At 43.5% G+C, this 27,305-nt stretch overlaps 1 protein-coding gene across 17 annotated transcripts in view; it reads left to right on the top strand.

The window, feature by feature from the left end:
• Nucleotides 1-27,305, top strand: part of unc80 (unc-80 homolog (C. elegans)) — a gene marked incomplete at its 3' end in the record, with an annotated part of 55,155 nt that overhangs the window by 16,946 nt on the left and 10,904 nt on the right. For 3 of the 17 annotated variants that reach the window (XM_079581469.1, XM_079581467.1, XM_079581480.1), the window contains exons 15-50: nt 165-312; nt 2,856-2,906; nt 3,363-3,511; nt 5,222-5,385; nt 5,649-5,857; nt 6,458-6,564; nt 6,763-6,913; nt 10,301-10,473; nt 10,711-10,923; nt 11,029-11,164; nt 11,259-11,392; nt 11,476-11,653; nt 12,023-12,232; nt 12,315-12,412; nt 12,565-12,768; nt 12,846-13,092; nt 13,813-13,994; nt 14,108-14,248; nt 16,186-16,218; nt 20,305-20,506; nt 21,423-21,554; nt 21,669-21,812; nt 21,897-21,997; nt 22,067-22,153; nt 23,215-23,398; nt 23,521-23,615; nt 23,690-23,779; nt 23,857-23,958; nt 24,695-24,875; nt 25,059-25,324; nt 25,411-25,545; nt 25,685-25,823; nt 25,897-25,993; nt 26,082-26,252; nt 26,413-26,505; nt 26,846-27,064. In XM_079581469.1, the coding sequence (XP_079437595.1) occupies nt 165-312; nt 2,856-2,906; nt 3,363-3,511; nt 5,222-5,385; nt 5,649-5,857; nt 6,458-6,564; nt 6,763-6,913; nt 10,301-10,473; nt 10,711-10,923; nt 11,029-11,164; nt 11,259-11,392; nt 11,476-11,653; nt 12,023-12,232; nt 12,315-12,412; nt 12,565-12,768; nt 12,846-13,092; nt 13,813-13,994; nt 14,108-14,248; nt 16,186-16,218; nt 20,305-20,506; nt 21,423-21,554; nt 21,669-21,812; nt 21,897-21,997; nt 22,067-22,153; nt 23,215-23,398; nt 23,521-23,615; nt 23,690-23,779; nt 23,857-23,958; nt 24,695-24,875; nt 25,059-25,324; nt 25,411-25,545; nt 25,685-25,823; nt 25,897-25,993; nt 26,082-26,252; nt 26,413-26,505; nt 26,846-27,064 (5,366 nt within the window). The remainder of the gene's footprint in view (nt 1-164; nt 313-2,855; nt 2,907-3,362; nt 3,512-5,221; nt 5,386-5,648; nt 5,858-6,457; nt 6,565-6,762; nt 6,914-10,300; nt 10,474-10,710; nt 10,924-11,028; nt 11,165-11,258; nt 11,393-11,475; nt 11,654-12,022; nt 12,233-12,314; nt 12,413-12,564; nt 12,769-12,845; nt 13,093-13,812; nt 13,995-14,107; nt 14,249-16,185; nt 16,219-20,304; nt 20,507-21,422; nt 21,555-21,668; nt 21,813-21,896; nt 21,998-22,066; nt 22,154-23,214; nt 23,399-23,520; nt 23,616-23,689; nt 23,780-23,856; nt 23,959-24,694; nt 24,876-25,058; nt 25,325-25,410; nt 25,546-25,684; nt 25,824-25,896; nt 25,994-26,081; nt 26,253-26,412; nt 26,506-26,845; nt 27,065-27,305) is intronic. The other 14 variants (XM_079581468.1, XM_079581472.1, XM_079581476.1 and 11 more) reach the window with 13 other exon arrangements.

The following is a 27,305-nucleotide window of genomic DNA, read 5'->3' on the forward strand; positions in this document are numbered from 1 at the left end:
TCTTTTAATGTCCCTGGACCCAACAGGCATTGAAAGTTGGTCTCTAAAGATAGACTTTTTGCCCGTTTTCAATACCAGTAGTACCTAACGTTTTTCCGATCCCATACTGGTATCGTTTAATGGTACCCAACCCAATATTGTCTTTCTGGTGTCCTCCGTCGTAGGCCCAGAACTGCCTGACCAGTCTGTATAAGCTGGACAAACAGCAGTTCCGTCAGACGATGAGGGAATACGTGAACAAAGACTCGCTTAACAACATTGTAGACTTCCTACATGCCCTGCTGGGCTTCTGCATGGAGCCCATCACTGATAGTAAGTATGTGGAGGACAACTGCAATGGTAATACCTGGATCTTACACATTCATGATTATTATAGCAAACTTTAGCTTTAAAAAAAAAAATGTTTGATTTGTCTTTTTATTTAAATTTCCTGCAGTGGATCTCAAACTTTTTCAAATCCGAGAGTCACATCAGAAAATGGTTGACTTTTAACGGACCATCCTCGGCTTATCCATGTCTAAATACTGTATCATCTATACAGAGAGTTGGCCAATGCTCCCAATGCTGTTGACAGAACTTATTTTGGCCACTTGCATCCGGGATCTTTTCCTTTTTAGGCTTGAGCTGCATAATAGACTGAATTTGTGAATTGTGTGCAGTAAAATGTATATATTTTTTCATCATTTTAGTCAAAGTCATACATTCGCGGACAAAAATTCTACTAAAACTAAATTGTTTATGATGACTTGAACTATTTATAAAGTGACTAAAAACATGAAAACGTCCAATGAATGTTTCAAAGAGCCTTTTTTGTCAATGATATACATACAAAGTCTAAATAAAGGTTCAATTTAGTCGACTAAATGAAATGGCTCCTTACTGTTCCGTCCATTCAGATTATAAACAGAACTTGTGATAAAGGGCAACTCTGTCGTCTACCATGAAAATTCAATTCATATTTGCTGGCACCGCAGTTTGAGAACCACTGTTGCATTGCTTTTCTGAAACATTACACTTAGTCTGTTTTTGTTAATTTATCTGTCCTGTATCATTCTAAAACGTAACACGTTTTATTAATATTTTTGACATTTTATGGTAGTAATAAATAATTTTTCCCAATATTTTTCCCCAATATTGAACCAGATGAGCTCAGATTTTCCGTGTGGTTGACAAAGCTGAATTGCACTACAGCTGTCTCACCCCACACTTGGCATTCCAGCGCCTATCTCTCCTTATATATGTGGCCTATACCCCTTTCCATTTGTATCTACCTGTGTCCTGAGTCCTTTTTGCTGTCCTCCTCCCGCTTCCATCCCCCCTTCCTCCCTTCCTTTCTTTCATTCAACTCACCAAGCTGAACCCTTCCTTTCCTCCCGTATTCGCTCATCCATTCTGTACACTTGCCAATCCCGAGCTTTTGCCATTGCACGCCCTGCTGGCTTTATTGCTGAGCAGTGAGACACATTGTACATGCCAATTCAGTTTTGCCTTTCAAAAAGAAAGAAAGAAAAATAAACATTTGGTGTATATATATATATATATATATATATTAATTGGCAAGTTACTGAAATGATGAGTGCGTTTTTGAAATTCTGAAAGTGCACAAGGCACCTTGTCAAATTTAGTTGATTTTATCTGTGTGTGACTTTAAAGGCTGAGTACCAAAAGGGTCTTACATGACATATTATTGTACATAAGGGTTCTGAACGAATCCCAGTTCTGTCTTTGGAATTTGGATTTGTCCCTCTTCAGTTTATGTTTTACAATTCCCAGCATTATCCCAAGTTATCCCAAGAGTAACAGACTCTGTGCACAAACTATTGCAGCTATCTTTCTGTTGGGTATTGACTGTTTCCTGTTCCTGTGTAATATCAATAACATTTTTAATAAGATTTAAAAAATGTAATGATTTTTACTAAAAGTCAAGCTGATTTGCATTTATTATGCATCAGATTGACATTAGCATTTAGCTTCAAGACTACTAACTACATACGGAAACACAGAAGTCTCCTCCACCGAACTATTTACATCATATATCGAGTTTTTAACATGGAAGTTGTTATACGCCATCTGCAGGGGCGGACTGGCCATAGGTCCCAGTATTGATTTATTTTAGCAAGTTATGACTTAAACTAAACTTAACCTCACAATAAAACAAGGACAGAAACAGTTGTCAGTCACCCGAGGAAGTTTGCATAATGTCGTCGGGCAGTATTCTCTGCACAGACTCTGTCCCCGTCCCTTTCTGGGTAAAAACAAGTTATTGTACTCAATGGTGGTAGATACAAAACTGACCTTTGTTGAAATATGAAATAATCTGAGATCATAGCTAAGAGGAAAGTGTCCAATCTTGCTCACAAACCTATTATTGCACTGTCAATGGACGATCAGTGCTGTGTTTTGTAGAGTACAAACTAACCTAAAGGCTAGTTTACAGTGTAGAGCTATGGTGGCAAGAGAAATTTACTCTACTTCAAGAACATAAATTAATACCACTACTTTAATCATTTTCAGCTAATCTCTACCCATTCATTCCGATGTACAGAGGCCTTTGTTTTCACCCAAAAAGCAGCGGTAAAACGTGAAAACTTGTCACATGCACTTCAACTGTTATGCAAGAATGCACAAACGGTATTACTTTTTGAAAATATAATAAACAAAAAGTAATCCGATTAATTTTCGATCAAGCTAGCACTGTTTTGGTCCTCAGCCTGAGTGGGTGTCGTTCTTTACCTCTCTGTCCCCCATTCACCTCGTCGCTGAGGTGGGGTGCCGCGCCCTTTCCGACTCCGCGTACATGTCTGTGCTTGGCCTGACTGTCAATCAACCTGTGCCCCGCCTCTTTTCTCTTGCAGAGTACGGCAGTGCAGGTGAGAGGTCCAGGAGGGCGAAAAAAAGAAACATCGGTAGATACACATGATTTAACAGTCAATGTTTATGACCTATAGCGATCCAAATAAATACACTCACCTGATCTGACCCTTTCCTAGGCACTGCTTCCATTTCTGCAAATCCTCACTATGCCCCAAAAGTGACCAAAACTGCCTGCGACTCAAATTTAGACTCTTGAAATTGGCACACAAGTAATTGCCCAATCACCCCCTGTTTCTTAAAGCAGGCCTTAGTCACTTGCATGTATACTTTATCCCTTTAAGAAAAAAATCCTTTTCAGTTTGCTTTACCCCATATGCTTTTTGAACCTTCTTCCTTTGCCCCACCTGCCCCCCTCCCCTACCTTCTCCTCCCCTCTTGTACGGGCTTTAATTTGGCTCAAGCCGGCACTGTCAATAATGTGATGTTGTCCTCGCCTGACTAAACCTCCCCCTGTGTGATTGGTGCTCCTCCCTGTCGCTCCCCCCTAGACAAGGCGGGCTTCGGGAACAACTTTGCCACGGGGGACAACAAGTCCCTGGCCCAGAACATGGAGGCCGTGGTGGTGGGCTGCATGTTCAAGTCCCTCATCACGCGCTGCGCCTCCACCACCCATGAGCTGCACAGTCCGGAGAACCTGGTGAGTGTCAGGGTATAGATATCGATGGATCTCTTGTTTTATTGATAACAACTCTCACAAACATCTGCAAAGGAGCCAAGAATTACGTGGAAAATGTGTGAAGAATGTCAGAAGCAGGCAGCAGGAGTTAGCACATGCCTCACGACTTCATTGGGTTTCACACGATAACAACTACTGTATGTACCATAATTGAAGGACTACGAGTTGCTTTGTTTTTCACTTGCTTTGATCCCTGCGGCCTAAACACCAACGCGGCTAATTCATAGATGTTTATGGACTAACGCCTGCATTGGGGCACTCTAGTAGGAAGTGCAAGACAGAGACAAGAAGAGAGAGTACCCGAGGAAGACGCTATTTGATTGTGTTTTGAGCATAGACTTAATATTGTTAGATCTCTTGTAGTGACTCCTCCTCTTTTACATTAATTACTCCATTCGAGAGGGAATCCATGATGGTTGCTCACTCAGTGCATGTTCCAAAAAGAGGCAGGCTTAGCAGCAATAAGGCTCCTCAGTGCTCCAGGGCCTGTCAATCACAGCTCACTGGAATCAACTGTATTTTTAGAAACTATAAAAGTCTTTAAAGCAGTACTGAGTAACTTGTTAACCTTAATAAATCCTTTTCGTAGTTCCTCTAGGGGTAATACAAGTGTTAATAGGATGATTGGGGGGGTCCTTCATCTCCCCTGGTGTCTCTGGCCAGAAAACCACCCTTGCAACTTTCCTGCCTCAGGGTCGGAGCCACCAGTACACACTAATGGAATCATGAAGAAGAGGCTAACAAGCTAACGGGCAAAGCTAGCTGCACTTATACAGTATTTACAGCCAAGTTGAGTGAAAAAAAAGATCTCCATTGTGTAATTGGATGTACAATATCCCTCTCTCCCTTTGTCTTTTCTGTTAGTGCAGTATTTACTCTCACGGACAATTAAAGAGTAAAATAAACGTAACAAGCTACGACACCTGCAGTGGCGCTTATGGCCTCCAGGGGTGTGAGTTACTTAGTGCTGCTTTACGTTGTGTTTAAAATGTGCAAAGTCTCGATAAATTCCCTAATGAGGCCATCCATTTTCTATGACTTGTCCTGTAATTTTAAGAGTTTTTCAAAGTTTATTCTGAACACAATGTTGTCAGTTCATGGTGATGATTGACCTTCAAATTGCAGATGGTGGATTAATGCTATTATCTCTCCATTACTGAGCCTCTTCACAGGAAACAAAAGCTCAGACAAAGATCAATGTCCTCTCAATCAGCACAAACAAACAGAGGCCCAGTGATTTTCTCATATAGGTGATGACAGTATTCATGAACGTGTATTAAACCCATGAAAGAACTGCCAGTCATAAGATAAATATGGCAGGTTTGAGGAACTAATCCATCTCGAATAATGATCAAGGGAAACGTTTGGAAATTGTGTTTTTTTTGACTGAATCTTCCATATGATTAAGAGAATAGAAGTGCTAATAGCTGCCCACTTGTGAAATAGTCTGTGAAGCTTATGAAAAAAAAAAATCCCTGGCACAAGATAAGAGATTTTTTGAAGGCTGGCTCCAGCTTGGCATCCGATCAAAGTCCACCCACACACAAGCTGGAGCCGCGTCTTAGCGAAACCGTCTTTGCGTCACCAAATGAGTAACATCCATCGTCATCCTCACACTGTGTGCTCTCGCTCACCTCCGCTGGTCCTCCCCCCCCCTCCTTACCCCCGCAGGGCCTGTACTGCGACATCCGGCAGCTGGTGCAGTTCATCAAGGAGGCCCACGGGAACGTGTTCCGCCGGGTGGCTCTCAGCGCGCTCCTGGACAGCGCCGAGAAAGTCACCACGACCAAGAAGCCCGACGAGAAGGATGACAACAAGTGCTACGGGCCCAGGAGGTAAAACCGTCAAGTGACATTAGCTTTAGTTTTCAATATTCTGGCTCAAACAATGTCGCCAGTAGAGTTGGACACTAGTTTTCTCCCTTAACATCTTGAGTATAAAAAAGACTAAACTTACCCTTTACAATGTATATTTTATGATGCTTTGTTCTTGACATGACTGGAGTAAGGGGAACCATTTTAGTCCTTGTTTTAACCAAGTTTACAAGAAATGATCTTCTATGTAAAGAGTCATTTGGAACCTCTCTGCGTGTCCATAGTGAGGAGCAGATCCCTGGCGCTCTCCTGGGCAGGAAGGACTTCTGGAGGAAGATGTTCAAGTCTCAGAGCGCAGCCAGCGACACCAGCAGCCAGTCGGAGCAGGACACCTCCGAGTGCACCACGGCTCACTCCGGCAACACTACGGAGCGGCGCTCGCGGTCACGCTCCAGGCGGATCTCTCTGCGCAAGAAACTCAAGCTGCCCATCGGTAACCAGCTCCCGCCATGCACAGAAAGTTCAAAGCATGTCCACATTATTATCAAAATCATTGCAATGAAAGGTTGAATTTGTTCTCTCTATTTAAATGTTTAGCATTTTCAGCTGCAATATACAAAGTCAAATTATTATACTGTACTTGTAGCCTACAATATAAACTACTTACAGACTGGATTTGGCCTTTGACCATCAAAACACTCTGTTTCTGCCTTCATGAACAGTGAACAGTCACTGCTGTCACATAAGAAGAGTGCATCACTTTACTGTTGTGCTCTTCTTCAGCGTACCGGGGAACTGCCCGACTCCCACTCACTTTCTCTGTCATACGTATGGAGCCATATTCATCTTTATACCCTCATTTATGTCATGTCTGTGTCAGAAACCCCTGTTGAGCTGCACAAAACTAACATCGCTTCCTATCTCCTCAACTTCCTGTGCTCTCTAATCACCTTGCATTATCTAATAAGCCGCTTGCGTGTCTTACCAGTGGACAAATTACCCAGTGAAGTACTTTCATTTTGCATGGTCACCCAGTGCGTCATGTTTTTTGTTGTGGCTTTGTTGTGTGTTTTAAACATGTCCATTCTTCCAGGAAACTGGCTGAAGCGCTCCTCTCTATCGGGACTCACTGACGGGGTGGAGGACCTGCTGGACATCAGCTCCGTGGACCGGCTCTCGTTCATTCGGCAGAGCTCTAAGGTCAGCAGTCAATGAGATAATACATGTTCTATCAGTTTGTTAAAGAGGCCATGTCGGTCAGGCCAGCAAAACATGAAAGTCTCCAAAGTAGCTCGACATAAAGCATGAAATAGAACCTAAAATCCCATCTTTGACAGTAGTATTACAGCTGTGTCTCCGTGTAACACCTTTACTACATGTGTGCCTTCGTGTTCGCAGGTGAAGTTCACCAGTGCAGTGAAGCTGACAGAGGGGGGCGCTGTGGCCCCAGATTACAGGGAGGAGGAAGAGAATTTCTTCAAGCGGCTGGGTAAATGGCGGTCTGGCAGGAGGAATCCATCCAAGCTTCACCACACAGAAGAGAAAGATGGTAGACCTCCCCACCCCGGGGCGCCCCTCGGCCCCATCCCCCATGTCTCCACCCGCCTCTGTCTGTCCGTGTGCTCTGGCCCTTCCTTCCGTGTCATCTTTGATTCTGTCCATTCTTTAGTTCTGAAAAGTAGCGTGGGACGAGTCGTTTTTAACTCATTAATATCTTTTCAAATCAACCAAACTTTTTTGTTGCTCTTTATTCTTTTGTTTTTCAGATCCATAAAATTAGAAACACAGTACAGATGTTTCTCACTAAAAGCAGACAGAGGGGACAGATCAAGGTTCTATCTTTAATGCTTGGATAATTGACACCAAGAATTATCTTTTCGAAGATGTTTTTAAGCTAGTTGGTCAGTTAAGCCTGGGACACACAAGAGAACTTTAAAAATGATAAGCTATTTTAAAAGGTGTTCAAGTGGACAGACCACATAAGGACATTTTTTCCACAATTAGTAATCTCTCCCTCATGTGAAGCCACAGATTAAAAAAAAATAATAATAATAATGTAAAGGAGTTTGAGATTTTTAGCTAGTTTTCCTCCTTAAAGTTATAGTCTGTGAAATTTGAAAGTAAACAATCAAATTCCTCCCCTCTGTAAAACATTTTAACTTCCAGACTATCACTTTAACATCTTAGTTTTAATGTCAGAGTATAAAAATGGATTCTAATTCTTTTTTTTTTACAACTCCCAGCCTGATTTGTTCAAAATTTTGAACCCCCCAATAAAGAAGATGAAATGTAACTTTTTATTTTACATATTTTTTCACTTATAAATAGCTTATTCAAAAACTAAACAAGATCCAAAATCCCCTCTGAACATATACATCAACTAAATAAAATCTGGGTCTATCCATTATTCAGATTTTGTTGCTTAAAATATCTGCAATGTTGTCCATTTCTATGCATAACATCAGTTCTTTTTATATGAGGCGCGTGACAGGGGTGTCCACTCTCTCTGCTTCTTTTTCCTTTTTTTTTGTCCTCCAGGCCTATACAAATATAAACACAGCATAAAATGACAGGAAACTTGCAATACATTTTTAAGAAAGTAAAAGTAATGTTCTGCAAAAATTTCAAATTAATATCTCTAAATGTAATTATTTTCCCTAGTCACTAAAACTTCAAATGGCAAATGAATCTGAAGGAATCTAAAACTTCTCCAGTGTGTCCCTTGCTTTACTCAAGTATATGGACTTGAGTAAATGTAACTGAGTACGACCTGCCTCTGCCAATGAAATCCCCCTTCTTTTTTGTTTTGCCTGTTAGACACACTATTATGTTTTCCCAAAAAAAGGAAGGCGCAGCACTGACACCTGGATATTACGATGAGTTGAAAATCCCCCACCGTTAGTGTGTGACTCTCCACATCTTCTCTAACATTCCTGTCTTTCCCACTCAGCACGTCCAGACTGCGCCGCCCCAGCTCCCCTCCGCTCCTCCTTTCGCGGGGCGCAGAGGAACGGCGGGCAGTCTGGAGCGCTCCGTGTCTCCGAACCATCTTTCTGCCGTGAATCGTGCCGGTCTGTGAAGCATGTCTCTTCTGTGGTGGTGTCCGCTGGTGACTTCCAGTGCCTGGGGTTTCAAAACAAAGGGGACATAGCGGGGTCATGTGCAGCTTCCCGCGTGGCTACGATTATACCGGGCATTTTGATATCAATTCTGTTTTAAAGACAGTGGTGGACGAAAGGCTTTTACGGGAATGTGTAAAAGTGAAACTATTTATTAAAACAAACAGGGCTTTGGTATTCCGCAAAGGATTAATGTACAGAAATATCACAACTGTAACCAAAAAGAATTCTCCAAATCAAGAGCAGAAGCATTGAGGAGAGGGTAGACTTCAGCTAAGCAGTGATGTAAGTTCAAGAATCCAAACTGTGATGTGGTTTTGGACTAATTTCAGGGACTCGGTGACTCAATGAGACATGTGACTTGGCACTCGACTTTGTCTACCGTAAATTCTCTAATACTGGGCTGTATTCCATTAGCGGCCGGGTCTCTGACAGAGGCCGGGTTTGCGGCTGGCGGAGGCAAATTAAAGCCGGTCTCTAAAACAGGCCGGGGCTTTTATTAGAAACTATAGCGGTAGAAATATTCCCCATGTTAGGAATTTGTCCCATACTCGTGTAAATGAAAACTCACGTGCAGGAAGTAACAAACAGGAACCCGGGCCGAGGGGGACGCTGTGGAGGAGCTGATCCGAGCATAACTTTGACACAGATTTAGCCACTTTTCAAACCTCCTGTGACGATATTTGGAAACAGGGAAAGCAACAAATGTTGTGTGACCCTCCAGGGTTTTAATAAAGTCACCATCGCGTCTTCAAAGCACGTCCAGCTGCTCCGTGTGCAGGTCAGTCCCACGCCTCAAAATAACTCCTCCGATCGAACACAAACGCTCCGTCTAAACTCAACTTTTACACAAGAGAACAACAAATAATCCGGTCCGCGGTAAAAACGAAACAGAAACCTGCAGTGACATTGATGTCATTGTTCCGCTAACAGCAACAAAACACTTCCTGTTGTCCCAACAAAATAAAAGGTGTCAATGTGCCAGCCACTGGGAGAGGGTTTGAAATGTTAATTAATAAATAAACCTAATATTTTAGGTGCAAATGGACACAAATCTCGTTTTTCTTCATTTTCCTGGTCGTCCGTTTTGCTCAAATAGAAATAAAGGCCTGTCTCTAATTGTGGCCTGGTTCCAATAAAGGCCTGGTCCTAGATGCCCTTGAGTAAATAAAGGCCCCGGCCTATATTAGAGCATTTACGGTAAGTTCACTTTTAGGCGACTTGCGGACCAGGGACAGGACACAAACTTGAACTCTAGTCCCTAACACACCTGTCTTGTATGTCTGCCTGCTTATAAACAAGTGTTTAAATGTAGTTTTTCAGTTCAAAGGCCTGCCTAGTAAAGCCTGCCAGAATTCCACCATGTATTAGATACAGCCATGTCCACGAGTTGCCTGAACCTAAAGTGCACTTAGATCAAGTCAAGTGCCATTGTTTGGGCTGCATTTCAAATCAAGACTAGAGACGCCCAAAAGAGTCACATAATCCAACATGAGGTCAAGACTCAAATCGACATGTCAGATACTGGACATTGAATCCATTGCTGACTTCTCTGGCTTATATCAAATAAATACATATAAACTTCAAGCTTTTACACAGTTCTGTATCCAAAGCTCTTTTTTGAATCCAGATGAAGAAGTGAAGAATTAAAATGCGGGTGTAATCTCCGCCATTCGAGCAGTGTCCGTGTTTGCTTCATCTGTCGGTGGCTCAATGCTCTCAGTGTGAACTCGTGACGTATTTTCAATCCTTTTCTCTCAAATTCACCATTCATCCAAACCTTTTGTTCTTGTCGCCTTTTCTCCCGCGCCCATCAGGTCCGCACGGATTCCAGGAGCGACTCGCCGCCAGTCAGGAGGCCATGAAGAACAAGAACGTGGTGAATCTGGGCGCCATCCGACAGGGCATGAAGCGCTTCCAGTTTCTGCTGAACTGCTGCGAGCCCGGGACCATCCCTGACGCGTCCATCCTGGCCGCCGCTCTCGATTTGGTTTGGAGCTACTACATATTACTTAGAGTTAATCCTGAACTGATAATGACACGCATAACTTATTGTGTTTATATATATCACTACTTCCTTGTTTGCTATCAATTATTTTGAATTGTTAATGATAAACTGGTGTAGTCTATGGTTATGCCTTGAAGACCTGACATTCACAGTGATTTCACAACTATATACAGTAGTTTGGTCAAAATAATAATGCATCAATCGTCTTTGATGCCACAGGAAGCTCCGATTGTCGCCCGCGCGTCGCTCTTCCTGGAATGCGCCCGATTCGTTCACCGCTGTAACCGTGGCAACTGGCCCGAGTGGATGAAAGGCCACCACGTCAACATCACCAAAAAGGGCCTCTCCCGGGGCCGGTCTCCCATCGTCGGCAACAAGAGGAACCAGAAACTGCAGTGGAACGCTGCCAAACACTTCTGCCAGTGGGGAGACGTAAGAAAGAAAAAAAATATGGAGGATAAACTTTCAAATCTGAGGCTCTAGTCATGATCTGTGCCATGCTTCTAAAGCATTTAAAAATCTGTATGTTTTGTCCAGGCCATCGGTACGAGGCTTAGCGAGCTTTGCCACTCTGACAGTGAGACTCCCGCCAACATCCTGGGTTATATTTACGACGAGGAGACCAAGAGGAGGATGAAGAAGGAGGATGAGGAAGAGGACTATTTAGATGACAGTGAGTATTTTGTGTGATATAAAGTATAGGTTTACAAGCACCCAGTTACAATAACCAAGTGTGTCTCATTTCGTTGCTTTTCTCTCTCTTACAGACACAGTGAATCCCACAAAATGCGGGTGCCCCTTTGCCCTCAAAATGGCCGCCTGCCAGCTCCTACTGGAAATCACCACTTTTTTGAGAGAGACTTTCCCATGTCTGCCGCGGCCTCGCACCGAGCCCCTTGTGGTCAGTACTGCTGGTGTTCTAATCTAAACATATAGAAAGTTCCTCTGCCAGCGAAGTCACTCTGTGTGTTTATGTGTTTCAAGGACTTGGACAGCTGCCGTCTGCGGCTGGACCCCGAGCTCGGCCGCCATCGTTACGAGAGGAAGATCAGTTTTGCTGGAATCCTGGACGATGAAGATGGACACGATTCTCTCAACAGCAGCAGCCACACCCTGAGGTCAGACACTACCTGTGAGGAGAAGAAGGTCCTAGAAGTCCAGGGTGAGACTTTTTTATATGTATTGTATACTGTATATTTTGAATGGATTTCCAAACCATTATGTTATTGGTCCCATGCCTGCGTCTTCCACACCCACACCCTGAAGTCAGACCACCACCTTTAGCAGAAGAATGGAAGATCACCCCAAGATTTTTCCCCCTACAAACCATGCCAGACTTGAATATTTTCCGCAGACAGTGGCAGTGGCAGTGGGGGGGCATGTGCTGGTGTTTCAATTACGTTTCTGTGGCATGGAGATAGCCCAGCGCTTTTGTCCCAGGGTGGCTCAGAGACAGAGCATACATGCAGAAGGATCGTTTTATAAAATATATTTTTGTACGATTTATCATTTTAACATTTGTGTTTTCCAGCCCCCGTCCGTAAAATTCGCATTGGCGGTTCTCGGCTGCTCCAAATCAAAGGAGCCCGAAGCTTCCGAGTGAAGAAAGGAGGATCCCTTTCATCGATAAGGCGAGCTGGAAGTCTGAAGAGCACCAAACAGTTCCGGCAGGATTCCGAGTCGGAGAACGACGATGGTCTGCTGTCTCAGACTCAGAGCAGGGACACCGTCACTGACATAGGTAAACACCTTCAGTCAAAGGTTTCAGAAAAATGACACACAAAGATGGCAGAAACATGTGAACGCTGGCTGTGATTTTGCAGGGAGTCCCTTCAGCGCCAGTGAACCCAGCATTGAGCCTGAAGGCCAGGGTTCAGGAGGAACAGAGGACAATTACCATCAGAACATGTCCTGGCTGCATGTAAGGCTATGTGCAATTACATACTTTTACTACATCATTTTCTTTAGAGGGATTTTTTCTACATGACGAACAAAGTAAACAGAATAACTTAAAAACTGTGCTCCAGAGTGATATATTTCATCTGTGTCTCCACTTCTTTCCCTCTGTGTCAGATTATGATCCTGCTTTGCAACCAGCAGAGCTTCATCTGCACCCACATAGACTACTGCCACCCGCGCTGCTACCAGCACCACAGCCGCTCCTGCGCCCGCCTGGTCCGAGCCATCAAGCTGGTGTACGGGGAGTCGGTGGACAGCATGAGAGAGGACAGCGCCGCGTCAGGCCACATCGGCGGGCGAGTGAAGAAGACCAAAGAGGTTTAAACACGCACACATGCATGTCGAAGTCATTATAACGGACTGAAGTTCATTACTGATGATTCTCCTGTGCTCAGTGCTCAGATAAGTCCTGCCTCCGAACGCCCTCCATGAAGCGGCGCCCCACGGATTCCAACGCCGAGGGGAAGAAAGACACGGGCATGCTCAAGTACATCCGTAACCAGGTGATGAGCCTGTCCCCCGCGCCCCTGTCCCTGCTGATAAAGGCGGCCCCCATCCTGACCGACGACATGTACGGGGACATCCAGCCCGCGGCCTGGGAGCTGCTGCTCAGCGTGGACGAGCACATGGCCGCTGCAGCTGGTAAGCTTTAGAAGTTTACAAAAATACATCTGATCTAGGATGAAATCCACATCAAATGTTTCTTTTGTTTAATAGTCCATTGTCTGCAGGGAACTGTCATGTGATTTAAGCTGCTTGTGAGGTGTTCAAGGGCTGCAGGAATCTTGAAATTATGCACTATTAAGTTCTAAAAAGACAGACTTGGCAATTTTATTGTGTGACACTTCAAGGCTTTCCCGACAAAAGTCTCGTCATAGATTCAAAGCTTCAGAGCCGCTTCATTCTGTTTGAACACTGACCTCTTATGGGCAAACTTGATTATTGCAACTTGTCATAAGCTCGACCGAAGTACCAACATTAACAAATTGATGAGTACAATAGAAGTTTGGCAGTTTGATTATTTGTACAAACAGTCTAATATTGATGTTTAAATGATCAAATCAATCTTAGGCCATTAAATAAGACTAATTTTCTTTCTAATGTGGTTCTGTGCACATTCTTTTTATTTTATTCAGTCAGAGGTAACTTAGCCAACTGTTTCCCATGGCGCGGAAAACTTGAGAAATGCAGCACATTTACTTCTAAAAATGCGCCTGTTGTCAAAAAAGGTTTGAAAAACACTGATGTCGTTTAAGTACGCTGTAGTGTTGGAGAAAACACAATCATGACACGTGGATGTTTAACTTGATGAGCAAATGCATCTTTACTCTCTCAAACGTAAAAACTCCCGTGTTCTCCCAGCGGCCATGTTCCTCCTGTGCGCGGTGAAGGTGCCTGACGCGGTCTCGGAGATGATGATGGCCGAGTTCCAGCACCAAGAGGCCTGCCAGCGCATCAACTCCATCCTCAAATTCTACACGCTGTGGCGGTTCCGATACCAGGTGTGGCCGCGCATGGAGGAGGGCGCGCAGCAGATCTTCAAGGTACACCCACATACTTTTCCATTCGGTCTTCATTGTTTCACCCTTTATTATTGACATCCCTTGGATTTCATAAGTGAAGCCTGTTTAACGGCGGTAAAACGATGTCTCGTCAGATTCCTCCTCCGAGCATCAACTTCACGCTGCCCTCCCCGATCCTGGGCATGCCCTGCGTGCCCATATTCGACCCCCCGTGGGTGCCCCAGACTACGGGCAGTGTGCAGGACACCATCAACGAAGACCAGTCTGTAAGTCATGTACGCACTGTCAACTATTTCAATTTTCTTCCTAGAATTTGAAGAAATATAGATAATTTTTTTTAAAGCCATACTGCGACACATTTCAGACAGTAAATACATGTAAATACAAGCTTTGTTGCTGTTTTGCTTCGACTACAATGAGACAAGCACAAGAGCCTTTGGAGCACATTTGGTGTCGCTGCCAAGTTCGTCTACATTTCAGTGTTTTGCAACAGTGTGGTTCTTGTGTTACACTAACAACCTGGAATGTTCCGCAGCGTGGCTTTAAGTATTGAAATAGATTTATTAATAAGGCCTACATTTATCCTGCAAAGCAGTCTAGTTAATGAAAAATGATTGAGTCGGTTTCATGTTTTCAGTGGGTTCAGGAAATATTCATAGACCTCTGTTTATTCCTATGTTGTTATGTTAAAGTCTGATGCTGAAATTGAACACATTGTTACTTTGTTACGCTGTAGAAAAGCCAATGATTGGAATTTACCACAAGCTTTAACTTTTATGAATGTTCAAAAACAGCAGCATTATTGAGGGCTCCAAGTTGACTTAGAATTTACCCCATTTAACCTTCACCTGAACCAAGCACTTTTTCCCCAGTGGCTTTACCCAAATCTAAAGCATCAAAACAGCGACAAAAATGAGAATGAAAACGCAATAAAACGGAAGCAAAAACATGACAAACAAATTACAGAAAAGAGTTGAAAATATGACAAAAACGCTTCAAAAATGTGACAAAAATGCGGCAACAATATGACAAAAAAGATACGATCAGCATTGTAAGTCTTAGTTAGTACTGTTGCTCTCCAGTCAGAAGCTTTTGGCTTTGGGGAAAGCCAAACTGGAGAAAACGTGCTCTGTTCAGGCAGGGGGTCAGAGGTTAAAGTACACAAGACATCATTTGACCTTTTTAGCAAAAAACCCCGCCCTCTTAGCAAATGTTAGCTAGCTCCAGCAAGAAGTGGAGTTCAGTAGAGTTCGGGAAATTCCACAGTTACCATGGAGATCCACCATCTTTGCAGCTGTTAGCATACATTTCCACTGACTAACATTAGCTAAAAACAGTGTAAAAAGTGGAGAGAAAAAAGCCATGGAACAGCTATGTTAGCTGCTGAGTTACTGCTGGTAAACACATCTAACTCACTGTGGTGTCCACGTATTTTAATATGAACAATAACTCCAGTATTTTAACTTTTAAAATCTCAGTAAGTTTACAATTGTTGCTAATCCCATAATGCTTAGCGATATGACATCACATTCCCGAACTCTACAGACGTTAAAATGGGGGACATAGTCGTTAGCATGTAGCATGTAGTTAGCGTTATGGTTAGCATTCTATGTTATTTATGTATTTGTGGGCCACTTGGATTACTCCAATGTCTCTGTGTCTTTATTTGGTAGAAAATACATCCATATTTCAGTATTTGCTAGAGTAATGGTGTAGCACTAGGTGAGTAGTTTTTTTTCCCTCTCTGGCAGCTTCGAACATGACCATTTGTTGGCGTTCCCAAAGCTGCCGTCTTTATCTTTTGCAAAAGGATTACAACCTTTTGCACTTTAATGTACATTGTTATTGTCGGAATAATCAATGTCGACTTTTTTAGATTGTTGTCGTCAGCAGACACTTCAGTTAAGTAGTAATTTTTCTATTTTTACTCGAGGCATTATTGAGTTGAATCGTTTTACAGAAATCTGGGCAATAGTCGTGGATTTCTTGGAAAACTCGACCCGGTTTTGAGTATCAGAATGGTACATAATGAAATAGTAACAAAGGTTGATCAAGGTCTGAAATGTTCCTGAACCCACTGTAGCTGCCTTTAAAATGACGCTTAATGCAGTTTCTATTCCAGCTGTTTTACTTTCTGCCACCTGCTGTTAGCATGGTTATGAAATTCTATACTTTGACATATAATTTATCTATCTATCGTTTTTGTTTTTAGTACTCCACATTAATTCAGTCAGTCCATACCATAGTAAGTTGGTATCTATGTCCCGATGTTTGTGCTGATGCATCTTGTTAACTCCGGACCTTTACCTCCGTGAGCGCCTGCGGGTCCTGCTCCATCTTGGATCCCCCCCCCAAACCAAAAGTCATAAGTCATTTCTGAATTGCTGCATCTTGCTCTAGTCCTGTGCAGAGGTGGGTAGTAATTACTTACATAGACTTTACTGGCATAACAATTTTGAAGAGCTCCCCCTATGTACCGTAAGCGGCATTACACGCTGCATATGTCCACGTTCATAGCTTCTTTTATGTTAATCCACTTCAGTTCTGTGCCAAACTAAGAAACCAACATAAAACAAAACAAAAAAACATTGATAATAATAATACATTGTGGTTTATCTAATAAAAAAGCAGGATAAACCACCAATTCTGATTTTATAGTCTCAGAGCAATCAAAAAAGTGCAGTATTAAATAAAGTCAATGGGAAGTGGAACAAAAAAGTTTACTTAAAGGAGCGATATTGTAAATTCAGACATTTGTGGGGGAAACAGTGTAGATCTAATTTGTATCAATTTGTATCAATTTCATGAGCTTGGAGGATAGTTTTCTAGCTTTCTTGTGAAAGTGACCCTGAAATGTGCCTATAAACATGTCCCTGTGAAGAACTGGGAGGCTACAAATATGTTAAGAAGATTAGGGATGAGTTTGAAATGAAAAATAAATGAATAAATAAAATAAAATCAGGTATAGGGCCTTTAAAAACTTGTGTTGAAAGTGAGGTTATTGATCTTTGACGTCCAAGATAATAAAAGGTCAAATCTATTTCAGCCATTATATTACATTATACGTGGGAAAGGACCGCTTTGTGTGCTATTTTTCCATCAAATGTGACTTTGCCTTTTGCATTAGCCATTACATTTTTAATTTGTTTAGTTTATTTTTTTCCAAAATGTAGTACTTTTGTGCAGAAACAAAGTGGATTAACAGAAACTATGATGAGGTCATCTAAAGTAATAAAGAAATATTGGCCTGAAGGTCGCAGTGTTTGTAATTTAGGTTATGAAATTAATATGAAGAAAGAATGATGAGATTAAAGATTAGATCATTTTCTGAATTGTGAGTTTTTACTAATGGATATTTATTATAGAAAAGTCCAGCGATCCTTGTTAAATGTGCATACTGTATGACACAAAAATCACTTCCTTATTGGACACTGACAGGAAGTGACATAGATAGACGCAAACAATTTTCAACTGTTGCCATGCCAACCATGTCATGTCAATGGGAAATAAGTCAAACTGCTCTCGAACGTTACCTCTAGCTTAAGAAGTCAAATAAAAATAACTTTTCCACCCGACATTTCTTCATTAAATTGCTGCTTCACTGAAATAAAATGTCTCATGTATCAGATATGGATAGATAGTCAATCATAGTATCGGTATCAGCCGGATCGGTGCCTCTCTATTTTAGGGACTCTGTATTCCATAGCGTAGGTGACCCGATCTGACTTTGTGCACACGCTAGACCTAGAACGAGAAATGGAATGGCAGAAACCTCACTGTGACATTTTCGACACAGCAGTTACAGTAAATATTTGAGTCACTCTACCCACCTCTGGCTCTACGATCTCAAAACGTGCCCCAATAACAGCATGCATCGGACATTGGACATTGTGTTTCGTGCCGTTGCTGCATGGTCATTGGATGAGGATGACTTTGCCGTTTGCTTGTTCTCCATGTGTTCAGCCTGTATCTGTGGAAGAGTAGTACTGTGTGCACAAGATACAGCAAATTCTCCCGAACCACAGACCAAAACACAATCGTTACACATGGCTTTTATCTTCTTCTTCTTCTTCTTCTTTTTTTTCTTCTTCACATTTCCAAACGCAACAAGTACAGCCGTGTGTTTTTAGCTCGGCAAATTGGAGGAGAGTTACTGTATTCCTGTGTTGTCCATTTCACATCGACGAGCGTTCCCCGGGCTCCACATGCAACGGATTGTGTAACATTTTCGATCGCACTCCGATTCAGGGCTGCAAGATTGATCACAGTTGAATTGGTTTGAATGGTCACAAACGGCAAATCGCACAAGGTAGAAACTCTTTAGGTAATGTCTACCCCATGGCTGTAACACTTTGTATTAACTGCACACTTGTTACTTGTTCATTCATTCATTTAGCCCTAATCATGTCTGACTTGTGCCCTTAAACCAGACATTTGGTTATTGGGCTCCATAACAGTGTTCTCTGGATCACAAGTTGCAAAAAAACGCCTTGTTTTCTGAAAATCTGCTTCATATTCACATCCAAATCCGACTGTAAAGATGCTGCAGCAGGACGCAGCTCAATACAATGATGACCAGGGATGGTTACTTAGGCAATAGCTTTAATTATAGATACAGACGGCATCATGTCATACAAGGGGGCGTGGCCTTGCCGAGCAGGAAGGAATCATGTTTTGGGAAACACAATTTTTCACTCTTGTTAGACGTTTTCTTGCGGAATCTAACCCTAACCCTAATGTATTTATCACACTCAAGTAAAGTCTAAAATGGGCCCATATGGAACAGAGTGTTTATTGGATGCAAAAACAGCAGTCATAGCTAGCATTAGCACGTAGCACGATGTTATTTCTTTAATTCTGGGCTGTTGAACCTGTTTTTTCTCTCCATGTCTTTGTATCTTTACTGGGTAGAAAACTATATTCATAATTCAGCATTTGTCAAAGTAGTTTAGGAGTAATTATTTTCTCATCTTTGTTTTCCCCTTCAACTGCTTCAAACATGACCATATATGGGCGATAGAAATGCCGTCTGTATCTATAGTGCTATAAATGATTTTACAAATTTGGTTAAATCCGATTCTCCTGATTTCCGCCACAGATTGAGCAGATCCAACCACTTTCGACTGAGTTGGCAGAAAACTGTTCACACGATCACTGTGTTACTATATTAATGAAGTAAAAGTGCGTAGTTTTAGAAAGTGTTACTACAATGTCCTCAAAAAACAAAACAAACCAAAAGATTGTCCTTGGGGTGGGACCGTGTAGTTCAGACATCTACAAACATGTTCTGAAATGCATGTGACTCTTGTATTGGTTTAGCAGTTCATATTTCAGTCTCTCTCAAATGTCAATGCTCCTGTACGTGTTTAACTATGAGCTTTTTTTTTTTTTTTTGGTTTGTTTTTTATTGCAGTTAAGTCTTCATTGGAAATTTGATCGCAATGGAGCTCAACAGTCCCACTCAAATTTCACATTTCAAACAAATCGAGTTTAAAGGTGCGATGGAGGTTAGCTAGCTATGCTAATGCTAGTGCTAATATAATGACTACATCCTGTCCACATATTTAACACCAGTTTGAAATGAAAAGGGATTGAAAAGCAAAGAAAGATTTAAAGAAACGTCAAGCGAAGCATATGTTAAGATTGTGACGCTGTTTTAGCATTTGTTAGCCTTTAGCTTTAAGGCGAAAACTTCTACACTTTTGGGCACAGAAGTCTCCGCTGGTGAAGTATTTACATCCTACGCGACGTTGCAAGTGATTATCCAACAGTTGCATGTTTTCCGCCACGTACTGTTGAAATTAATTGAAGAAGACAAGAATAAACAAGGACAGGAAATGTTTCTTCGTACTGCTGAACTGCCCCAATTGGTATTTCCTGGATTTTATTGCATCATGAAGGCAACACAGAACTGTCCTCTACATTTAAAAGCCCATAAACGATCACTGGACCAGTTCTGCGCTTTAAGTGTTCATCATGGCATCGTGGATTTGCTAGCATGCTGTTAGCTTAAAGTGAAAGTTTCTTTTCACTGTTTTGTAATGTGTAACCTAATTCTCTCTGCAGTCTCCAGTCTGCAGTCTCTTACTTTACATTGGTATCAAGATAGAAGAACGCTCTCACCTCTTGATATAGGAACGCTTACCCCTCTCGTGAATGATATTGAAAAAGCACTATATTTGTTGAACCCAGAGAGGTTTTGAAGTAAGTCGGACTGTTGAGCTCCATACTTTGTCCAAAAAAAAAAACTTTGGACGTTTCCCCGCCCAAACCGTGCTGCCCAATTCCAAATCCCTGTTTACTTGTGACTTTATTTGGCCTCCCCTCTTTGGCCCCCCTGTTGCAGAAGTCGTTCTCGGCCCGGGCCGTGTCGCGCTCACACCAGCGAGCGGAGCACATCCTGAAGAACCTGCAGCAGGAGGAGGAGAAGCGGCGCCTGGGCAGGGAGGCCAGCATCATCACCGCCATCCCGGTGTCCCAGGAGGCGTGCTACGAGCCCAGCTGCAGCCCCCCGCCCGAGCAAGAGGAGGAAGGTGGGGGCCTCGCACATTTGAGCGGGAAAGAAGTGGTTCAGAACGGGCCACGCTGCGTTGAAGCCAAAGTGACCGCCTCGTTTCATGACTGTCCGGGGATGTGTTGGGTTTGGAGAGTTCTTTAAGTCTTGTTTTAGCGCAAAGTTATAGCAATACGACTCTCCTCAAAAACAACAAGCTAAAGAAAAAAATGAAAACAACAACAAATGAAAAAGTCAAAATAGTGACACTTCCTGCTTAATCATACTGTGGAGTTCAAATCTGCCCTTAAGGAAACTTTGGGGATCTAGTTTTATTTTGGTAATGTCTGAAAAGCATGTTTTCTATTCTATAAGATAGGTCAAGCTTCATTAAGGTTTGATGAATATCTGTTTTGGCCCTTTCTTCCCTCTGAGCTAGAATACAGGGGTCCCTATTGGGTGAGGACAGTACATTTTCTTGGTCCTCATGCTGGGTGCTGACATTGCTGCGATATCACCCCTAGTGGCTCAGGCAACTCCAGAAATAACTCTATAATATGGATTCCTACATCTCCCAAAAACAGACTCCAAGAAATAATATTATTATAATAATAAAGGGACCATCCAATTTTAAATGGGGAATTGATGTACAAATAATAATAATCTAAGGTTCCAAGGGGAGATGCCTAAAGATATTTTGAACCATGCTGGTTTTTGGTCTGTGGATTTATAAAGTTTATGCTTGATTGACAGGCCCTGGAGCACTGTGGATGCTCATTGCCTCTCTTAGGAACATACCCTGCTTCTCTATATCCCCAAACTGTGGCCTTGGCCCTAGAACCGGGGCTGAAAACAGGGCTGCAGTGAAGAACTGACATAAAAAGTCCTTGTTTCTGAGCTGTGTGAATGTGTGGCGTGTGAGTGCCTGTCCTCTGACTGTGTCATTACTCTGCCAGCAGAAGAAGTGGTGAACCTGGCTTCGCGCCGCCTGTCCGTCAGCCCGTCCTGCACCTCCAGCAACTCCCACCGGAACTACTCCTTCAGGAGGGGCTCCGTGTGGTCTGTGCGCTCCCTGGCCAGCGCAGAAGGTAAATAAACCCTGCATTCATTTCCCACAGATCCTCGGCCCAGACACTATGTCAGATAATGACATGTTTCCTTTGTGCGGATTGAGTTTGATCATACTGTATATGTGTTTTTAGATGAAGAGAACACAACGGAGCACACCCCGACTCACCACATGCTCCAGCCCCCGCAGGCTGTCTTCCCAGCATGCATCTGCGCCGCTGTGCTACCCATAGTGCATCTGATGGAGGATGGGGAGGTGCGGGAGGACGGAGTGGCCGGTAAAAGACAAAAAAATTGTTGAAATAGACAAGAGGCTTAGTTTTAAAGAGCTTGTAGTTGATTATTTCTGTTCCTTCCGGTAGTGAGCGCAGTTGCCCAGCAAATCCTGTGGAACTGCCTGATCGAGGACCCAGCTCTGGTTCTGCGCCACTTCCTCGAAAAGCTAACCGTGAGCAACAGACAGGTGAGGAGACCGCTATTTTAAGGATGTATTTTACCCAAGTCCTGGAGTAAAAGTGACCTGTTCCTTCAGGATGAGCTGATCTATATGCTGAGGAAGCTCCTGCTGAACATTGGAGACCTCCCGGCGCAGACGTCTCACATTCTCTTCAACTACCTGGTGAGAAGCAACAACAGGGGCGGACTGGCCATATGTCCATTCTGGAAGAGCACAGAAGGGCCACTGGCTCTCGGGCCACCAGTCCCGCCTCAACCGAGCTTCACCCAAATCTAAAAGCTAAAAAGAAAAGCATCAAAATAGTGAGAAAAAGGGGATGAAAAGTCAACAAAAACATGAGAAAAACAAAACAAAAAATGATAGAAAAAATAATTTAAAAAACAAAACAAAAATGACAAAAATGTGACAAAAAATGACAAAAATGTGATTAAAAAAATGACAAAAATGTGATTAAAAAAATGACAAAAATGTGATTAAAAAAATGACAAAAATGTGATAAAAAAAAATGACAAAAATGTGATTAAAAAAATGACAAAAATGTGATTAAAAAAATGACAAAAATGTGATTAAAAAAATGACAAAAATGTGATAAAAAAATGACAAAAATGTGATTCAAAAAATGACAAAAATGTGATTAAAAAATGACAAAAATGTGATTAAAAAAAATGACAAAAATGTGATAAAAAAAATGACAAAAATGTGATTAAGAAAAATGACAAAAATGTGATTAAGAAAAATGACAAAAATGTGATAAAAATGTGTCAAAAAATGACAAAAAATACCCAACAAAAAAATGATGGAAAAAAAATCTGATGACGTGAGGAAAAAGATCCTCTCGGTTCAGGCGGGAGTTAAGAGGTTAATGATTTTGCTTCTGTTTCTACGACCACCTTTCCCGTTCTTTTTGCTGATGATACCAGTCAAAAAAATAATAATAAAAAGCCGAACTGGGGAAAATGAACTCGTTAATGTTAAGGCGGGTGGTAAGAGGTTAAAATATGTATTTGTGGAAGTGCACAATTACGCTAATTTGGGCCAGGCTGGTCAGAGTCCAGGGCTGTTTTTCAGTCCCAGTCCTGAGCAACAACACAAATGTCCACAACAACTTCATTATGGAATATCTCGTTTTGATTCCCGAAACAAACTACAAGAACCAACGAGAGAAAAATAATGAGTAATTACCATGGAATACTACTACATTTACTAAGTTTCCTTCCTCTCAGGTGGGCCTCATCATGTATTTCGTGCGGACCCCGTGTGAGTGGGGCATGGACGCCATTTCGGCCACGCTGACCTTCCTGTGGGAGGTGGTGCGCTACGTGGAGGGGCTCTTCTTCAAAGACCTCAAGCAGACCATGAAGAAGGAGCAGTGTGAGGTCAAGCTGCTGGTCACTGCCTCCATGCCAGGTTGGTATGAAATGGACAGGGGGGGGGGTGATTCTGGACTTTAGTGTGAGACATTCACGGTGGTCGGGGTGAGTGTGGAGAAAACATGGGAAGTTATAAAATGTGTGCTTCTGTCATTCCAGGGACAAAGACACTGGTGGTTCATGGTCAGAACGAGTGTGACATCCCAACACAGCTCCCAGTGCACGAGGACACCCAGTTTGAAGCACTGCTCAAAGTAAGATCGTTTTAGTTGTTTGTTTTATTCCACCAGCTTGTCCCAAATCGAATTAAGTTGCGTTGTTGATTCAGGAATGTCTGGAGTTTTTCAACATCCCCGAGGCCAGGTCCGCACACTACTTCCTCATGGACAAACGGTGGAACCTCATCCACTACTCCAAGGTGAACCCGTCGGCTAAAGGAAAGCTCAAGTGGTTTGTCCAAAGGTTTTTATTCCGCCCCTTTTCCTCCTCATTCAGACGTACGTGAGGGACATCTACCCGTTCCGCCGGTCGGTGTCGCCTCAGCTCAACCTGGTGCACATGCTTCCGGATAAGGGCCAGGAGCTCATCCAAAAACAGGTACGTTAGGATGTGAAATGATGGGTCCTGCAGCCGATTTTTGTCAAGGAGTGTAAACCTTTCGCAGGACTCCAAAAAGACCACAGTGTCTTTTTTCTTTCTTTTCTTCATGACTTATAATTAGAATGTGGCTAAGAGGACAACTCTAAGATGGCCGCCACATTTGTCATTGATACATAGGAGGCCTTGCCAATAAAATCAAGCCAAATTCGGGTCAATTTGGATGTTTTTTCCCAACAAATTGTTCAGTAGAAGCGGAAAAAAACACCACTCATCACTAACGTTGCATGAAGCTAATGTTAGATTCCTGGTTTGCTGGTTTGAATGCTGAGTTATGAATATATTTTTTTCTAAATCAAGAAGAGAAGAAGAGACATGGAGAGGAGCAAATTTTGGCACACACTTCATTTGTGTGTGATAAATTTGTGTATAACTCACCAGAAACGGGTAAAAAGAGTGAAAAATTGTGATTCCCAGGATAGCTAGGTTTACCGCCCTACCGCAGATCATAGCACAGCATAGCAATGTTGAGTTATAATTTTGGTATTATTTGTTTTGACATGACAGAACGCTCCGGGTTCTGTTTGGAATGTGTCTCTAGAAGACAAAACGTTTTCTGTTCTTTCTCTAACTATTGCCATGAAGCCATTCTATACATAAGGACCAGGAGCAGGTCCCAGTTCTAGCCTTGTGTGAATATGTGTAAAGTGCAGTATCTGGCGGCTGGTGTGTGCAGGTGTTCTCTCGTAAGCTGGAGGAGGTGGGCAGAGTCCTGTTCCTGATCTCCCTGACCCAGAACATCCCTGCGGTCCACAAACAGTCCCACGTGTCCCTGCTGCAGGAGGACCTCCTCCGCCTGCCCTCCTTCCCGAGGACTGCCGTGGATGCAGAGTTCTCCCTCTTCAACGAGCCGCAGGGTGAGAGCCCCACACAGCTACACGTTACACATTGTTTGATGGCTTTGGATTCGCCACAGTTCAGACGTCTCTTTGTAGCTGACAGAGTGAGCACATGATTTCTAACTGGACACTGGGAATGTACAGTATGTTTCTAAAGTGGCGCGAAACACTAAACTTCGCCTGTATTCTCATGTGTCTCAGGGAAAGAGCTGTTCGGCCTGGACACGCTCCACAAGGTGCTGTGGATAAAGCTGCTGGAGGAGATGTTCCTGGGCATGCCCAGTGAGTACCCCTGGGGCGACGAGATGATGCTCTTCCTCAACGTCTTCAACGGAGCCCTGCTGCTGCACCCGGAGGACAGCTCCCTCCTCAGGCAGTACACCGCAACTGCCATCAACACCGCCGTGCATTTCAACCACCTGTTCTCTCTCAGCGGGTACCAGTGGATTCTGCCCACCATGCTGCAGGTGCGGACCTCATCGGTTCTGTCTGTCCTCCTTGTAAGATTAAAAGGTATTGCGTTTCCTGATTCCTCCATTTGTTGTTGGGACAGGTGTATGCCGACTACGAGAGCAACCCTTTACTGCGGCAGGGCATCGAGTTCTGCTGCCGTCAGTTCTACATCCTCCACCGAAAGCCCTTCATCCTGCAGCTGTTCGCCAGTGTGGCCCCACTGCTGGAGTTCACGGTGAGAATGTGAACACAAAGTGCTTAGTGCGATGCAGCAGGTCAAAACATCCACTTCTCATGCTGTGGTCAATTTGCATTTTCATATCAAATCATGCATAGACGTAGACAGTAAGTGCGTGTTGTCTCTTGTGCCTCAGACCAGCACGAGTACAGGCCTCTCCAAAGGCGTGTCAGCCCAGTGCCTGTTCGACCTGCTGGTGTCTCTGGAGGGGGAGAGCCCAGACGCCCTGGACGCCCTAGAGCTGGTCAAGGCGGAGAAGCCACTGCGCTCTATGGGTAACTACAGCTTTCAGTGGTTTATTATTGACGATCTATTGCTCAGCCTTAGCAGATGTGCTGTCTTTTGCAGATTTCTGTTATGGAAACGAGGACTTGGCCTTCTCCATCAGTGAAGCCATCAAGCTCTGTGTCACGGTGGTCGCCTACGCCCCAGAGTCCTTCAGGAGGTAACAGCAGGGCTTTTCGCACTGCAAGATTTGCTTTTGATCATCCATATGTCCCCGATTAAAGCGTTTGGGGCATCTCTCCCCGCAGTCTGCAGATGCTGATGGTGCTGGAGGCGCTGGTCCCGTGTTTCCTGCAGAAGTTGAAGAGCAACACGACGACCATGGAGTCGGCGTCCGCTGCCAGGGACGAGATCGCGGCCATCGCTGCTCTGGCCACGTCGCTGCAGGCTCTGCTCTACAGCTCCGAGTCCCTCACCAGGTCGGGCCACGCTGAAATATGTCGGCGTAACGTAATCAAAAGTTCTCAAGCACTGGGTTGCGCTCCACCCATATTGAAATCTGTTGGTGACTTCAGAAAACCACTAGCCACAGCGGCCGGTGGTATTAATACTAAATAAGTCCTTTCTTTCTCACGCCAGGCCCATGACCGCACCCCAGATGTCCCGCTGTGACCAGGGACACAAAGGCGGCACCACAGCCAACCACACCATGTCCGGCGGAGTCAACACCAGGTCTGCTCCTAAAATGGAACTAAGCACCTCGGGGGTCATTTACCAAGAGTTTGCTCATGTGCAAAGCGAGTAGCAGCACTTTGTCAGGTCAATCTGGACTGATTGTCCAGATAGACCTGACAAAGTGGGCTGTGCCTGGAGGACTGGGGTGGGCGAGTGAAGGAGAAAGCAGATTTGAGCACTCCGCAAAATGACCTTCATCACCAGTATCATCATTTATTCATTGGAGTTGAAGTGTAGTCAATAGCTTGTGAACGATTCATAAATAAAACCTCCTTTCCTCCATTTCAGCTCCCCATTTTGTGGATTGAATGACAAATGTGAACGTCTGTGCGTCCAGGGACAACATCCACCTGCTGGAGGAGGGCCAGGGCATGCCCCGAGAGGAGCTGGATGAGCGGATCGCCCGCGAGGAGTTCCGCCGCCCGCGAGAGTCACTTCTCAACATCTGCACTGAGTTCTACAAACACTGCGGGCCCAGGCTGAAGATCCTGCAGAACGTGGCCGGAGAACCCAGGGTGATCGCCCTGGAGCTGCTGGACATCAAGTCCCACATGAGGTGCCAACAGCTCATACTGTGAACACTGTGAACGCACTAGAAACACCAACCTACAGACTCCTACAGCTCCTAATTCCCACACATTGCCAAACCTACAAAAATAACTTATTTTGGGCATCGATGTTTCCTGACACCTTCATCAGCATGTTACCTGTTGGTCAGAAAGTGCTATGATTGATTAAAACAGCTTTTTCTTTGCTTATATTCCTGGTTCAAGCAGCGCATTGTCCCAAACTACAAA

This window comes from Gobius niger (genome assembly GCF_951799975.1).
Source record: "Gobius niger genome assembly, chromosome: 23".
Taxonomy (NCBI): Eukaryota; Metazoa; Chordata; class Actinopteri; order Gobiiformes; family Gobiidae; genus Gobius; species Gobius niger.